Genomic DNA, 14,690 nt, shown 5'->3' with positions numbered 1-14,690 from the left:
AACTCCAGTTCCAGGGGATCCGAATTCTCTTCTGACCTCCCAGAGCACTGCATGACAGTGATGCACTTACACACACGCAGCCAATACACTCCTTCACATAAAATAAAAATAATAAAATATTTTTTAAAAGGGAAAGAAAAAATAAGCATCAGTCACAGAGGTTTCCCAAAAGTCCCTTGTTTTTTCCCATCACTCCCCACCCTTAGCCCCTGGGAACTACTACCATTTCTATTGCCACCATAGTTTTGTCTTTTTCTGCTTATTTTTCCATATCTATAGATCCTCTATGATAGAATGTCATTTCAGGTATTTTTCCCATTTTTAAAGATAGTTTACCTATTGTTGAATTCTCAAGGTTCTTTGTATATTTTGGATAATACACTTTGTTAGATGTGTTAGACAACATCTAACTTTGATGATGTTGTTTTGTTTTTTTGAAATAGGGTCTCCCTATAGCCCTACTGGCCCTACTGGCCCTACTGGCCTGGAACTTGCTATTAACCATCTCTCAGATTCCCCAGCCTCTGCCTCCCCAGCACTGGGGTTAAAGGCTGTGCTCTCCCACTGGCCTTTGTTAAATGTATTTTGCAAATGTTTTCTCTCAGCCTGGTGCATTTCTTCCTATTCTCATTGTTCATTTATTTTTCTATCCAGTTTCACTTTCAGATTTCAGAGAGTTTTTAAATTAAAGTTAAAATTTAAATATTTAAGAATGAAACTTGTCTACATTGCCCTCTGGGGATATGATGTTTTATGTTTATAGCTCTCAGGGCCTGGGGCAGGCAAGGCTGAGGAGATAGCTCAGCAGCTAAAACCATAAGCCACAGGAGGTGAGTTACAGCCCCAACTTTTGCTCCAGTGAGCCTTTGCTCTTTGCTGGGGCTGAGACACTGGAGACCCAGGCCCTTCCTGGTGGCAGGCAGCTGGTGGCAATGTCATTATTTCCAGTTCATATAATTATCTACAATAGATTCTCAGCAACTGGTTATGTCCTTAAGACTAGGTAACAAAATATCTCCATGGTGAAATAGGGTACTACGTCCTTCTCCCAAAAGCTATACTGTTCAAAATACATAAAAATCATCACTAAGAAGAGATGTCCATTCCAGAGAGAACTATGAGTCATTAATAGAAATCAGTTATGATAAACAGGAAAAGAGGAAGTCAGCCAAACAATCTGTGCTTGAGCTAATCCACATCACCTATTAGGCCAAAGGAAGACCACACTGGAACATAGCTTACTGAAACAGTTGCCCCTGGTGGCCTGGGACATGCTGGCAAAGGATTCCTCATTATGGTCTGACTAGTCTGTTGGGTCAGATGTTACGTAAGACATACAGTGGAGCAAAATCTTGAACAAAAATTTTGTATTTGTTTTGTTTTGCTGTTTACTCACCAAGCAAATATTTGGGCAGTCACTGATGTGAGTTTATGGGTGTTATGTTTGCATATAAATAATCTAGTGTTGCTAAAGTAGTTAGATAGCAAATGGGTAACTAATATCTCAAGAAAAAGCAAAATCTGTTAATACCAATACTGCTTATTAGCACCCCCATGAGTTATTATTAGCGTGGTCCAACAGAAAACATGCATAGTAACAGGTTCTGCATGTTTTGCCACCATTTGGGGTATGATAATGGAGTTGGTAGAATGAGTCATGTGGGCTACCACTGGACCATGTTTGAATACTTTATCTTAATGCCAACAATTCCAGAGAAGTAGGCAATACTATACCCATTTTACCAAGGGAGAAACTGAGGTTCACATAGGTGCAAGGGACAGACTGAAGATCCAAATCCAGGTTTCATCTGATTCTGAAACTTTACCCAGAGGCATTACCAGCGTACCGGTCCTCTCATCCCAACTTCTCTGTACATCAGTTCTACACTATAAACGGGAGATAAGCATTGGAAGAACAGCATTGAGTGCAAACTATACAATTTGTCAATCTTGATTCTGGAATAATAGACTTACTGATAAATAAAAGATTTAAACAAGCAAGTGGCATTTCATTATATCATTTATTCATATTCAATGAGCAGTGTTACTTAGCTTTGTTAATGAGTAGTTTCTTTTCTTACTTTATGGAACTTGTATACTCAAACATACAATGCTTAGGCAGCTCACTGCAATGTGCACTTTACTTCCCCATCATAGTTTGTCCTTTTTTCCCAAGTAGTCATGGTTGAGGGACTGAGTAATTAACTTCCAAGATAATTACAGTTGCATAATACCATGCAGCGCTCACAGGTCTTTGAAGCTTATTAGTTTGTCATGGACACAGTTTATCAATTTTCTTTTATCCATTGTTAATACATTAAATCTTGAAGACAAATATTTGTGACATCTTACAAATAAAATATTAGTACCACATAACAAAAAAGTAATTTAACTTAGCTGTTGGCAGCTGATCCCTTGCAGATTTCAACACTTTATTTAAACACCTTTGAAACATTAGAAGAAAATTGATAGAAAGTTATCACAATAAATTCAGCTGTGAATATTTTTCTGTTGATTAACTTTTTCCCTTTCTCTGGATGACTTACTTGAGGGCCCAAAATATGTAGCATGTACAATCTATACCATATGTTTATATGATATAACTTTAATTTTTAAACTTAATGAATGTTTTGCTATGAGAAACATTTGTTCTCAAGAGAGTTTTGAATATCAGGATACAACACTGAAAATCATAGCAAAAATACAAAAACCAATGAACAATGAGTGAGTTTGAAATGAGGTCTGCCTATGACAAGACACAGGGCTAATTTCTGAGGGTCAGAGTCTTAAGGGTCAGAGAGTTGAGTCTGGGCATCCTGAGCATGGCTTTTGTAAATGCTGCGCACCCTCTTCTACTGTGAGACTTTCATATTTCACAGACTATTTGAGGATAAGCATCGTATTATTTCTCAAACTGCTTTTACTTAGGAATTGTCCCCCAGTCACCTGTCCTTCCTCACTGGCAGTTTTGACATTTAGTTTTGTTTGTTCATTTGTAGATATGGCTTTTGTAGATTGAGAATAGCTCTGTGTATGTATCTGTGTGTATATACATGTGTTCATGTGTGCTGGTGTACATGTATACTCCTGAGTATCAAGACCAGAAGTCAACCTCAGGTGTTTTCCTCTATCGCTTTCCAAATTATTTTCAGAGTCAGGGAGAATTTTTTAAACTTGTCTCATAGTTGGGACAAAGTATGTGACAAAGCAGCTCGAGAATGGGCTTATTTTGGCTCCCAGTGTGAGGGTACAGTATGTCATGCTGGGGAAGTCATGGCAGCAGGAGCTGGGGAAACTTCTAACATTGTATCCACAGTTAGAAAGCAAAGCGTGATGAATGCTCATGCTGAGCTCACTTTTTACTCTCAGTCCAGAACCCTGGCCCATGCAGTGGTGCTGCTCACAGTTAAAGTGAGTAGACTGATTAGATCTCAATCTAATCTGTATAGTCCCTCACAGCGGTACCTAGAGGCTAACCTAATCTAGGTAGTCCCCTCACACACCTGTCCAGAGGCTTGTCTCCGAGGTGATTCTAGATCCTGTTACTTTGACAATATTAACCATCACACAGGATCTCTCACTAAACCTGGAGGTCACCAATTGACTAGTCCGGCTAAACAAATCTTTGAGGAGCCTCTTATCTCTGATCCCTAAATTGAGGTTACAGATATATACCACATTAGCATGATATACTGCACCCTCAGACTTGGAGCCAAAATAAACCCACCCTTAAGTTGATTTTGCCAGATATTGCATCACAGTGAGACAAGTAGCTTATGATGTCCGTCTTTGGATGTGGCTGCTGGGGATCTGAACTCAGGTCCTTTATTCTTCCATGGTAAGCACTTTATCCATTTGAGCTATCTCCGCAATATGGGGATCTCTTTTTACAGCCCACTTTTACTAAGTGGGAGCTGATGAAGTAGGCGAGGTCACTTCATCAATGTAGAAAGCAAGCCGTTTTCTACATTTTACCCAGTTTTATTTGCTGCTATTGGGAGAAATTTTGTGAGCGTGTTGACTTTTTTTCTGTTTTTTGCATAGAAACGCTCCAGAGGGCAAGTGCTATTTGACAAAGTGTGTGAGCATCTGAACCTGCTAGAAAAAGACTACTTCGGTCTCACGTATCGTGACGCAGAGAATCAGAAGGTGAGAGGTCAAAGTGGTATGAGCCATTATAGCTTGGATTGTTTGTGACTGTGCAGAAGTAACCTGTAGCCAAGCAGATGTGTTGCTTTCTCAACCCCTCCCCCAACACACATGCTCACACTTAGAGCTTTGGCTCCCCAAATGCTATTAATCACTCTTTTTCTTCATGAAGAAAATCCTTGGCAACTCTTGAATATTTTGAAAACAGTAAGCCATCCCCCTTGAGATATAATTCCAAGAAAGCATTTTATATTGTGATTTTCTATAATGTAGCTCAGCCGATTATTTGACCCATGAGAATCAAATATTTGGGGGCTTATGTAGAAAACATGTTCATGCTCCCAAATTCTATGATGAGAACATGGCTGTCACAATCTGAGGTGGATTATTTGCTGACTAATACCTGTATAGTGCAGTTCACAGGTGTGTAATGTTTCAGGCAATACCTGTAGATGATGACACCTAAGTAACAGCATATATCCAGAGCCTTATTCCACCTAAGAAATACAGAAGGGGAATTATTTCCATTGTATTGATGCTACAATACAAGCTGAGGCTTGGAAGTTCTGTTTGTAGATGTCATTTATTTCTGTTGTGCTCGAGACAGGCATTTTCCTACTGAATTACTAGACAATGTCGTGTTTGGCTTCATTGGTAAGCATCTGACTTTTCTCTGGAAAAGAATTTTGTAGGTGTGAATTGCACATGGCTGTATCTCCCTGTTAGTCTAGTACCTTTGCCCTCCAAAGACTTGGTGAAGAGCCACCAAATGTGAGGGCGGTTCCACAGTGGGGAGGGCCTTCCCAGGACCACTCACTCCCTGTAGGGCAGCAGCTGCCACGTTTCTGCTTCTTTGATTCAGATTTATTCTGTCATTTCTTTTTCAGAATTGGCTGGACCCTGCTAAGGAAATTAAAAAACAGATTCGAAGTAAGTTGCTTTGAATCCTTTTATGTGGTAAGGTAAAGATTTGTAGAGAGGGGGGTGTTGTCTGTATTAATAACCCACATTCAAGTGGCAGATGAAGACAAAGTGATTAAAAGATTTCAAGCTGAAGTTTCATCTGACATACTGGTCTGATGAAAAATAGAATCCATTTTTGTCATCACAACTCAGAACTTAAAATGACTTTGACGTATGACCTCTTCTGCTGCCTGTACACAGATGTGACATACGGTTTAATCAAGTGATGCTGCATGTGCCACTTAATCGTTTAAAGTTCCAAAATTTATTATTAATGTTACCTGAACCCTGCCACTAGTGTATAAAAGCCAAGCTAAGATTAATAATCATTTGATGGTTTTTAAAAAGGGATAATCAATCAGAGTTGTCTGTTATCTACTGGCAATCTCTTTTCTTTCCCTGAAGATAAGAAGTGTGTATTTTTGCTGGGCTTGGTGATATGTTTGTAAATCTTAGCTTTCAGGAGGTTAAGGCAGAAAGATCCTAAGTTCAGTACCCCGACTGGACTGCTACATGAGATTTTATCTTAAAGACAAAAAACTAATAACAGCAATAAAGAAAAAGTATCTTTCCTAATTGACAAAAGAATTCCATGAGCAGCAAATCACAAAATTGGAATACCAGTAGCTAATAAATATTGAGCAAGTTGCTAAATCTGTTGATTCCCTGAAAAATAAAATGGGGCATCATTTCCCACATGTTCAGATTAGCAAAGATTTTTAAAGTTTAATTTTTTAAAATAATCTGTACTGGCAAGTATGAACCCAATTGGTAGAAATATAAGAGGTAATTTATCAGTATTTATTGAAATGTATAATGTAGCTACTATTTGACATTTAATTTTACTTGAAAAAATACATAGTGTTTGAATCAGAAAAAAAGTATATATGTGCATACATGAACGTTCATTTTAATTCTGTTTGCAGTAATGCAATACTAGAATGAGTTGTTGAGTAGAATTAATCTAGGTTTCATGTGTGTGTGTGTGTGTGTGTGTGTGTGTGTGTGTGTGTGTGTACGTGTACCATCTATGCATGCATGTACCTGTGTGTGCACATGCACTTGGAGGACAGAGGTAGATGCTAGTGCCTTCTACTTGCTCTATACCTTATCTTTTGAGATGGGGTCTCCCACTGAACTTGGCACTCATTAATTGCTGGACTAGCTGGCCAGCTGGACCTGGAGATCCACCTGTCTCCCCCCAGTATCCTTAGACATTTTATTTTTTTGAAGTAGATGAAAATTATAAAAGCAATAAATTTACTTCCCACAACATTCATTAGTTTGAATTCCACTTGTTTGGTATAAAGCCAGCTCTTATCAGCTTTACTATCGGCAGACTCTGAAGACATCTGATTAGTAAGAAGTGAACAGGAATCAGTTGGGGCATGAAACCAAATCTGACTATTCAGGACTTTTTTGAGAACAGTAAAGAAATAATCACTGAATATATTTCAGTGACAGATATTTATGACTTATTCTTAGAGACCATGTTTCAGTAATGTCTTGAGTGACTTGAAAAATATTAAGTGCCCAGTAGTAGCTGGCCATAAGCTAAATCCTTTACATGTGTAATCTTAAGTGTGATGTAAACAGTAGTGTCAAGAATAAACTAGACAGATAGGGGCTGGAGAGATGGCTCAGCAGTTAAGAACACTGGTTGTTCTTGCAGAAGACCTGGGTTCTAATCCCAGCACCCACATGATAGCTAACAACTGTCCATAACTCCAGTCCCAGGGGATCCGGCAGCCTCTTCTGACCTCTGCGGGCATTGAGTGACATGGGTGTACTTACCTACATGTAGGCAATACACGCATACATATAAAATAAAAATAATAAAAAAAAATTTTAAAAGACTAAACTAGACAGAATAAATGGATCCGTGACCCTGATGGCTGAAATGTATAAACTGACAAAGCTAAGTACTGCCACATCTGCAAGGGGGCAGTGCAGAGAAAGGAGCTAAGAAACGTTGACCATGCTATCTCTTTGTCCAGAGTATTTGGGAAGGGCTTGTGGAGAACACAGAGTTCCTTGAAGTCCTTTAATGGCATCGGGGGAGTGGGAGAAAGATTTGGAGGGTACTTGGAATATAAGAGCTGGTCTGTGAGGGCACAGAAGCATGGGCGTGAGAGTAAGGGAATGAATGGAGGGCCTCTAACATAGAAGACAGTAAGCTTGGGAGGAACTTTCCAGAAGCTTCCAGAGCCTAGGCTAAAGAACCTTTAGTATGCTTATTGACTGAAGGAAACGAATTTAAATGGTGTCAGAGAATTTAATAAATTACTTCATTTAAAAGCCAAAAGATATGAACAAGATAAATAAGTTAAAAGAAGATTATATATAGAAAATACAGAAAAGGAGACCATCATTCACAGTTAATGAAATGTGGCACTTAATGTACTAGATAACTCCCTAATACTATAGTAAAATATAGGAGAAAATCAACTGAAAACAGATTTATTTTAGTTCACAGTTTCATGGTCACTTGGCCCATTTCTTCTAGCCTGTAATGAGGCAGTGCATCTTGGTGGGGAGAGAATGATAATACAAAGCTGCTTCCCAGGGGCAGCCAGTGGGGGTGGGGCAGGGGAGTGCATGCTCACATTTAAAAATGCCCTTCCTCCGAATCCCATTCAATAGGAAAAGTCAGACTACATCTACAAAGTGTCAGTATCAGGCTGCGGCTTCGAAGCCGAAGTGGTGTTTTGAGGTGAAGTGGTATTTTAGTTGTCGTAGTGTAGATAATGAGTCTGAGAAGAATGTTGTGGAGAAGTTGCAGCTTAGTCCAGGTAGTATAAACAATTACCCTGGTCTTGTAAACCAGAAATGGAATCAAATCTCTTGATGATTTTAGCGATCTCCTGATTCAGTCACATCTCACAGGCCCCATCTCTGAACACTGCTGCATTGAAGGCCAAGCCTTCAATATATGAACTTGTATGGGACATTTTTAATCCAAACCATAACACAGTAAAGCTAAATATTTTGAGGCTAGACCTATGTAGACACTGCAGAGTCAGTGCCTATAGGCTAGCATCTGGTGTTGCCTTCACTGCTGTGGAGAACTTAAGTAGATGCCCCAGGGCAAAGAATGGCACAATGTAAAGAAGAGCCAGGGATTTGGGATTGGGCAACTCATGGACTTGGGATTGGGTAATGTTCAGTAAATGCGTGCAGATATCCACTGCATCTGAATTCAGCAGCCAACAGAGCAGCCCATTTATCTAGAGCAATATTCAACACACCTTTCCCATAAAATAAATATATGTTCGCTAGTCCCTTGACATTTATTATAATAGGATTTGACCTGTAATAACAGCAGAAAGAACAGCGATGGGAAATATGCCTGTGCTTGTTGGCATGTGAGCTGTCCAGAAATCCATAGCAATAAATCTAGTCAATTCCACACTTATCTGGTGCAGGATTATCCCTACCTGTCGCCTTTTTCTCCTTTTTTCAAGAGGCTTATCTTTGATCATGAGAAAGGGAGGAGGTTTGGTCAATTCATTGCTAGTTAGAAGTACCCATAAAGGATTTGATTGGGAACAAGATTAGAAATTAATGAGGTCTCAGAGTTATCTGTAGGTTTCATTTAGTACAGGTTTCCTTGTTTTCTGTTAGTGATCAGAAGTTGCCCGGATGTTAATGCCTGGAGTTGAAGCACTTAGGGCTTTGGTTTAGAATCCTTAATAAACAGGAGTTTCCTAAGGATTTGCTCTGATTTGTGTCCTATCTCTGCAGGTGGTGCTTGGCATTTTTCATTTAATGTGAAATTTTACCCACCAGACCCAGCCCAGCTATCTGAAGATATCACCAGGTATTTGAAAGTTGGCTATGAGAACAGTAGGCTTGTTGGGAGAGCCGTGCATCACTTGAGTGCTCCAGACACGGGCATGTGTTCATCTGGTAGCCACGTTCAAATGACAAAGAAAAGGCAACTGAATGAGCACAAATACCTGATGCCAAGAGTTGCCAGATCCTATCTGTTCACAGTTGAATCCTCAGTGCTAGGCTGATATTTCTGTCTGTCTGACCCTCGTGGGAAAACATGCAGAATTGAGATACTGCCATCCACCCACACAGCTAATTTGGATGGGATTCAGCCCTAAATGATATAGCATCTCTGAGTGTTCCTGCTTTAAAACTTGAAGCAAAAATGTTTTTGTGTGTTATACTCTATATGTAACCAACTTAATGCTTCATAGCTGTTTAATAATCAGAGAGAGAGAGAGAGAGAGAGAGAGAGAGAGAGAGGAGAGAGGGAAGAAGCACAATAAGAGTTTACTTTCTTATGCCTGTGTATATAAGAAAAATAATGAATTTGTTTTCTGGGAAGAAGATATTAAAAGAATCTACCATAAAAACATTTCATTTTGGGGTCTGGAGTAATAGCTCAGTGGTTAAGAGCACTGGCTGCTCTGCAGAAGACCCAGTTTCGAATCCCAGCACCCACAAGGTGGCTGACAACCATCCATAACTCTAGCTCCAGGGGACCCAACGCCCTCTTTTGTCCTCCATGGACACTGCACAACACAGGCGCACTTATATCCATGTAGGCATAACACTCATACACATGAAATAAAAATACATTAATTTTTAAAATTCCAGTTTGGCGATTGAGTTTAGAGTGTGATAAAAGGGATTCCTTTTATAAAAGTATGTCATGTAACTTATTCTGTTCTTATTCCTGCTCTAAATACAAATGATTGGGTAGTTATAAACAATAGAAATTTATTTCACACAGGTCTGGAGGCTGAGAGTTAAAGATCAGGGTGCTGGTGTGCCATTCCAGAGAGAGTCTGCTTCCTTGACTGCAGACTACCAGCATGTTGCTGTGTCCTCTCCCATGGAGTCACCCTCTCCCCTCTATAAAGAGAATCCCATTTATAAAGGCTCCACACTCATGACCTAATCATTTCTCACAGATCCCCATTTCTGAACCCATGACCGTGGAGTGAGGCTAGCATTTCAATATGGATTTGGGGGACAGAAGCTGGAATGCAAACATTCAAGTCCATCATTCTTGACATGAATGTCCTTGTAAACCTCTCTGCACTCTGCTTTGAAACCCTTGACTCTCTTACTGTGTTTGGTAGTGGATTTAAGACCAAAATCACTTAGTCATTTTGTGTGCATAATTTTCTATGAAAGCATTAAATCTTTTTGAAGAGCTTTCCATAAAAGAGAAATTATTCAAAAAAATATCCATTGTTTTGGTGGATATGGTGAAAAATTATTTTACCAGAATCTTTGGAGAAGAGTGATAATTAGTTCCAGAGGATTTCTTTTATATTTTCAGGAAATTGGAGAAAATTTGTATATTTTAGTGTAGAGATACTTTTTAGTCAGAATTAGATAGCTAGTTATGATTAATTTGTGGTTATAGAGCTTAAATTTTTCTGGATTTCTAAATTTCACACATAGTTCCTATTTACTGTGTAATGTTCATAGAGCCTATTTCGGAATGTTTAAGAATTTCAATGTCTGAATTACACAGAGTTCACTTCTATCAGTAGTCTAACATACTTAGTGAAGACTCCAAAAATTCTTTGTTACATAGAAGATGAGAGTTATTATTAAAATTCATCAATGTTAGTTTTTTTCCCCTTGTAAGTTTGCACTTGGTATTTTATCTATGAATCTTAGATGCAAAAACAATCAGCTATTCGTGGACTCATTTCATGATATCATGGTAAAATTATATGAAAATGTTTTATGCTTCTCCCATTTAAATCTGTTTACCTGTAGTGGCAAGATGCCCAGATTTCAAGGTAGGAGTCTTTCACAGTGTTTGTGTTAGCTGAAGTCTAGGAAGATATCACGCTAAAAAGAAATACAAAAAGAGAAATAGCTTGTTCTCAGAAAGAGAATGTTTTCTGAGAGATGAAGAAGCTGAGCACCAGGTTCCTGAAGCACAGCTGTTGGGTTATCTGAGGTCTGCTTGGTCATATGGCAAGACCTGTCATCTAGATTTCAAAATGAACCTTCCATGAAAGGTGTATGGGCATGATGGTTAGATTTAAACACCTCAGTTTATATTAAAGTTCACCCCAACTAATTTCTGAGTGTGTTGGGTGCTGCTTATTTGACTTTAAAAGTTATTTTAAGCAATTCAAGGAAAATACATCGTTAAATTTCTGTTGCTTTGTACTTAATTACTAAAGCCTTGCATTATTATGAAATTTTTCTTCTAGATTTTCCTAAATATTATATTTTGTAGCTTAGTATTTTCTCCTTATATAGAGACTGATTATAGATGAAATAATTATCACAACATATAAATGTGTCCTAAAGAGGTTATTGGACTGACAGAAATTCTTCACCTACAATTTATGTTGAATGGTCTCCTTTTTAAAATTTTTTTGGTAAATCTATAACCCTATGAACATAACATATTTAGAATTATATTCACCCTGCACACTCTCCCTCCAGATCCTTCTAATGTGTCCTAATGGTGGTTTTGTATCTTGTCATTTCGACTCCTGGAAGGTACTACCTCTGCTTACAGTTGCGAGATGACATCGTGTCTGGAAGGCTGCCCTGTTCCTTTGTAACACTTGCCCTGCTGGGCTCCTACACGGTGCAGTCAGAACTAGGAGACTACGACCCCGATGAATGTGGGAATGACTACATCAGTGAGTTCCGCTTTGCACCAAATCACACTAAAGAACTGGAAGATAAAGTGATTGAGCTCCACAAGAGCCACAGGTCAGTGTCGGGAAACCATGGTGTGCATGTAGCTAGTGCTTTGCTGAGAGGACGTCAGTTATACAGCCCAACTCTTCCTAGTTCTGATTTCTAGTAATAAGGGCAGGGCAGAATCTACACATGGTTAAAATCCTGGAGTAGGTTGACTCTCTCTTGCTCAGAATACCCGAGCCACCCATTTGTAAGTTTTCTTGCGGAGCTGTTGTCTCGTGTTCTCCCCCGTGTATAGGCTGAATATCTCTTACTCAAAATGTTTGGGGCAGAAGTGTCTTGGATTTCAGATTTTTTTTTCAGACTATGGAATGTCTGTATATAGTAACAAGACTTGGGATGGAACCCTAGTCTAACATACAAAATTTCATTTATGTTTCATGAACATCAAATGTTCACAACCTGCAGATCATTTTCTCCAGTAGATGTAGTACACCTGCATTTGACTGCAACCTACAGATGAAATCAACTGTGGCATTTTCTGCTTGTAACGTCCTGTCAGTGCTTAAAGTGATGCAGATTTGGGAATGCTTCAGCCTTTGGATTTTTGAATTAGGGTTGCTCAAGCACTGTCAGTGTCCCAGTGGGGGCATTCTTATAGGATAGCAGGGAGCTAGAAGGGAAAGTCTGCAGCCCTTCCAGGTCACTGACACAAAGAAGCAACATGGGCTAATTGCTTTTCAGGTTTAATTCTAACTGATAAGAGGAACAAGCAACCTTGTAACCCTTTTTTTTTTAATCAGAGGAATGACGCCAGCCGAAGCAGAAATGCATTTCTTGGAAAATGCCAAAAAGCTTTCCATGTATGGGGTCGATTTGCATCATGCCAAGGTATGCATTGTTAAAGACTGTTTAATTTACTGTAGCAATTTATCATTGCCACAAGTTGGGATTGTACTTCAGTTAATATAAATGAACATGTTAGGGACTCAAACCTGTGTTTGCCTTTGAAGCCGTGTGTGTGTGTGTGTGTGTGTGTGTGTGTGTGTGTGTGTGCGCACGCTTGTCTTTACAGGGAGGTGAGTGCACTTCATAGCCCAAAATTGCATTACTTCTGGGGCTAAGTCTCTTAAAAGCAGGCCTCCATTACCTGCTGATTCCATTGGAAACTTACCATGATAAACAAGCTCCTAGTTCACTCAGTCTTCCCCGTCACAATGGTATGTCCCACTCTATCAACATGGGCCTTTTGGTCCTTGTCCCCCCAGACCCTGTCTCTGAACTTTCCTTTAATATGCCTCTGTGTGTCCAAACTGACCAAAGTGTCACATCTGTTGTGTGCCAGGTACTGTTTTGCCCATTTTGAAACCCACTGAGCACTCAATAAGTTCATGTTAAATTTAAAGAATTCTATCCCTAAAGTTTAATCATTCTCACATATATAACCAGTACTTTGAAATAAGATTTCTTTAAAAGACCAGCTAACTTGTCCATCCATGAGAAGGACTATCTCATTGATTGGTAAATGCAATGTTAGAGATGCATCTTGGGAAGAAAGAAGTTGGAATTAAACTATGGGAAGATTTTGATTGTGAGGAGAGATGGAGCAGCTTTGTTTCTATTTCATGCTTTTTCTAGAATTGTCCTTTTCAGCAATGAGAAAGTGAACACATGACTGCCAGTCTACTCTTTAAGTGACTGTGAACAAAAGTATTGTAAAAATACAGGGAAGCTCTTATGGAAACTTTTGTCAGCAAAATAATGTGAAATTTGTTGGGATTCTAGAAATGGAACCTGGTATTTCAGCAGTGTTCAGAGGTCAAGCCTTAACGTTCAGGAGTAGTTTCTTCTGACTGAGACTGACAAGATGTCAGTCCCTAATATGGGTGTGACCTCTCAAAGATGCCACCAATTTCACAGTCACAAGAATGTGCAAATGCAAGTTTCCAGGGAAGCAAGTCCCTTTCACAGTCCATTTTGAGACCTAAAAGAGAATGTCAGCTGGCCAAGTTCAAACAGGCATTTCAATAACCATGATAACCAAAGAGAAGGAAATCTTTGGTCTATAAGTTCTGTTGATACCACAAGTGGCCAGCTCTTGAATTAACCTTTGGGGAGTGTTCTGGATAGCTTTAGTGTCAACTTGACACACCTGGGTTGAGGGAGCCTCACTCGGGGCATTGCCGCTATTGGACTGGCCTGTGGCCATGTCCGAAGGGCATCTTCTTGATGAGTGATGTGGGAGGGCCCAGCCCACTGTGGGTGGTGCCACCCCTGGGCAGGTGGGCCTGTGTTGCATAAGAAAGCAGGCTGAGCAAGAGCCAAGGGAGCAAGCCAGTAAGCAGCATTTCTCCATGGCCTGTGCTCCAGCTCCTGCCTCCAGGTTCCTGCCCTGAGTTCCTACCTTGGGCTCCCTGATGAACTGCGTGCGACCTGGGAGATGTAAGACAAATAAAGCCTTTCCTCCCCAAGTTGGTACTGGTCAGAGTATTTTGTCACAACACTTGAGAAACAAACTAGAACAGTTACCCAAGAAAGCTCACTTTTGTAATCAATCACTCTGATGCTAATTAACCCTTTCCTCCACCAGAGCAATAAATAGCCTTTGGGTGGAACCATCATGACCCAATTGCAGCTTTAAAGTCCTGTCTCCCAGAGCATCATGGTGAGTTATATTCGAACATGAGTTTTGGAGATCTTTAAACCGTACTGTGTGTTAATGCCTGATTTGTTTACTCATTCATCTATGGATGAACATGTAGTTGTGTTACCCATGAAACCAAGCTTCCCCTTTAGGATTCTTAATCTCCTTAATAAATGAATTTAGAAATGGGAAAGATAGCTTAGTGTTTAAGAGCAGTGGCTGCTCTTGCAGAGGACCCAGGTTCAGTTCTCAGCACCCACATGGCTACTAACTACAGTCTGTAATGTCAGCT

General features: G+C 39.6%; 1 protein-coding gene across 12 annotated transcripts in view; it reads left to right on the top strand.

Moving 5' to 3' along the window:
• Epb41l3 (erythrocyte membrane protein band 4.1 like 3) overlaps positions 1 to 14,690 on the top strand; it is a 139,335-nt gene that overhangs the window by 86,614 nt on the left and 38,031 nt on the right. For all 12 annotated transcript variants that reach the window (XM_029564292.1, XM_029564288.1, XM_029564290.1 and 9 more), the window contains exons 4-8: positions 4,045 to 4,149; positions 5,037 to 5,079; positions 8,857 to 8,932; positions 11,605 to 11,823; positions 12,558 to 12,645. In XM_029564292.1, the coding sequence (XP_029420152.1) occupies positions 4,045 to 4,149; positions 5,037 to 5,079; positions 8,857 to 8,932; positions 11,605 to 11,823; positions 12,558 to 12,645 (531 nt within the window). The remainder of the gene's footprint in view (positions 1 to 4,044; positions 4,150 to 5,036; positions 5,080 to 8,856; positions 8,933 to 11,604; positions 11,824 to 12,557; positions 12,646 to 14,690) is intronic.

Source organism: Nannospalax galili, unplaced genomic scaffold (assembly GCF_000622305.1).
Source record: "Nannospalax galili isolate Female #2095 unplaced genomic scaffold, S.galili_v1.0 scaffold155, whole genome shotgun sequence".
In the NCBI taxonomy this organism is placed as follows: domain Eukaryota; kingdom Metazoa; phylum Chordata; class Mammalia; order Rodentia; family Spalacidae; genus Nannospalax; species Nannospalax galili.
The sequence above is the reverse complement of the archived record's forward strand: the minus strand, read 5'-3'. Positions and strand labels throughout refer to the sequence as shown.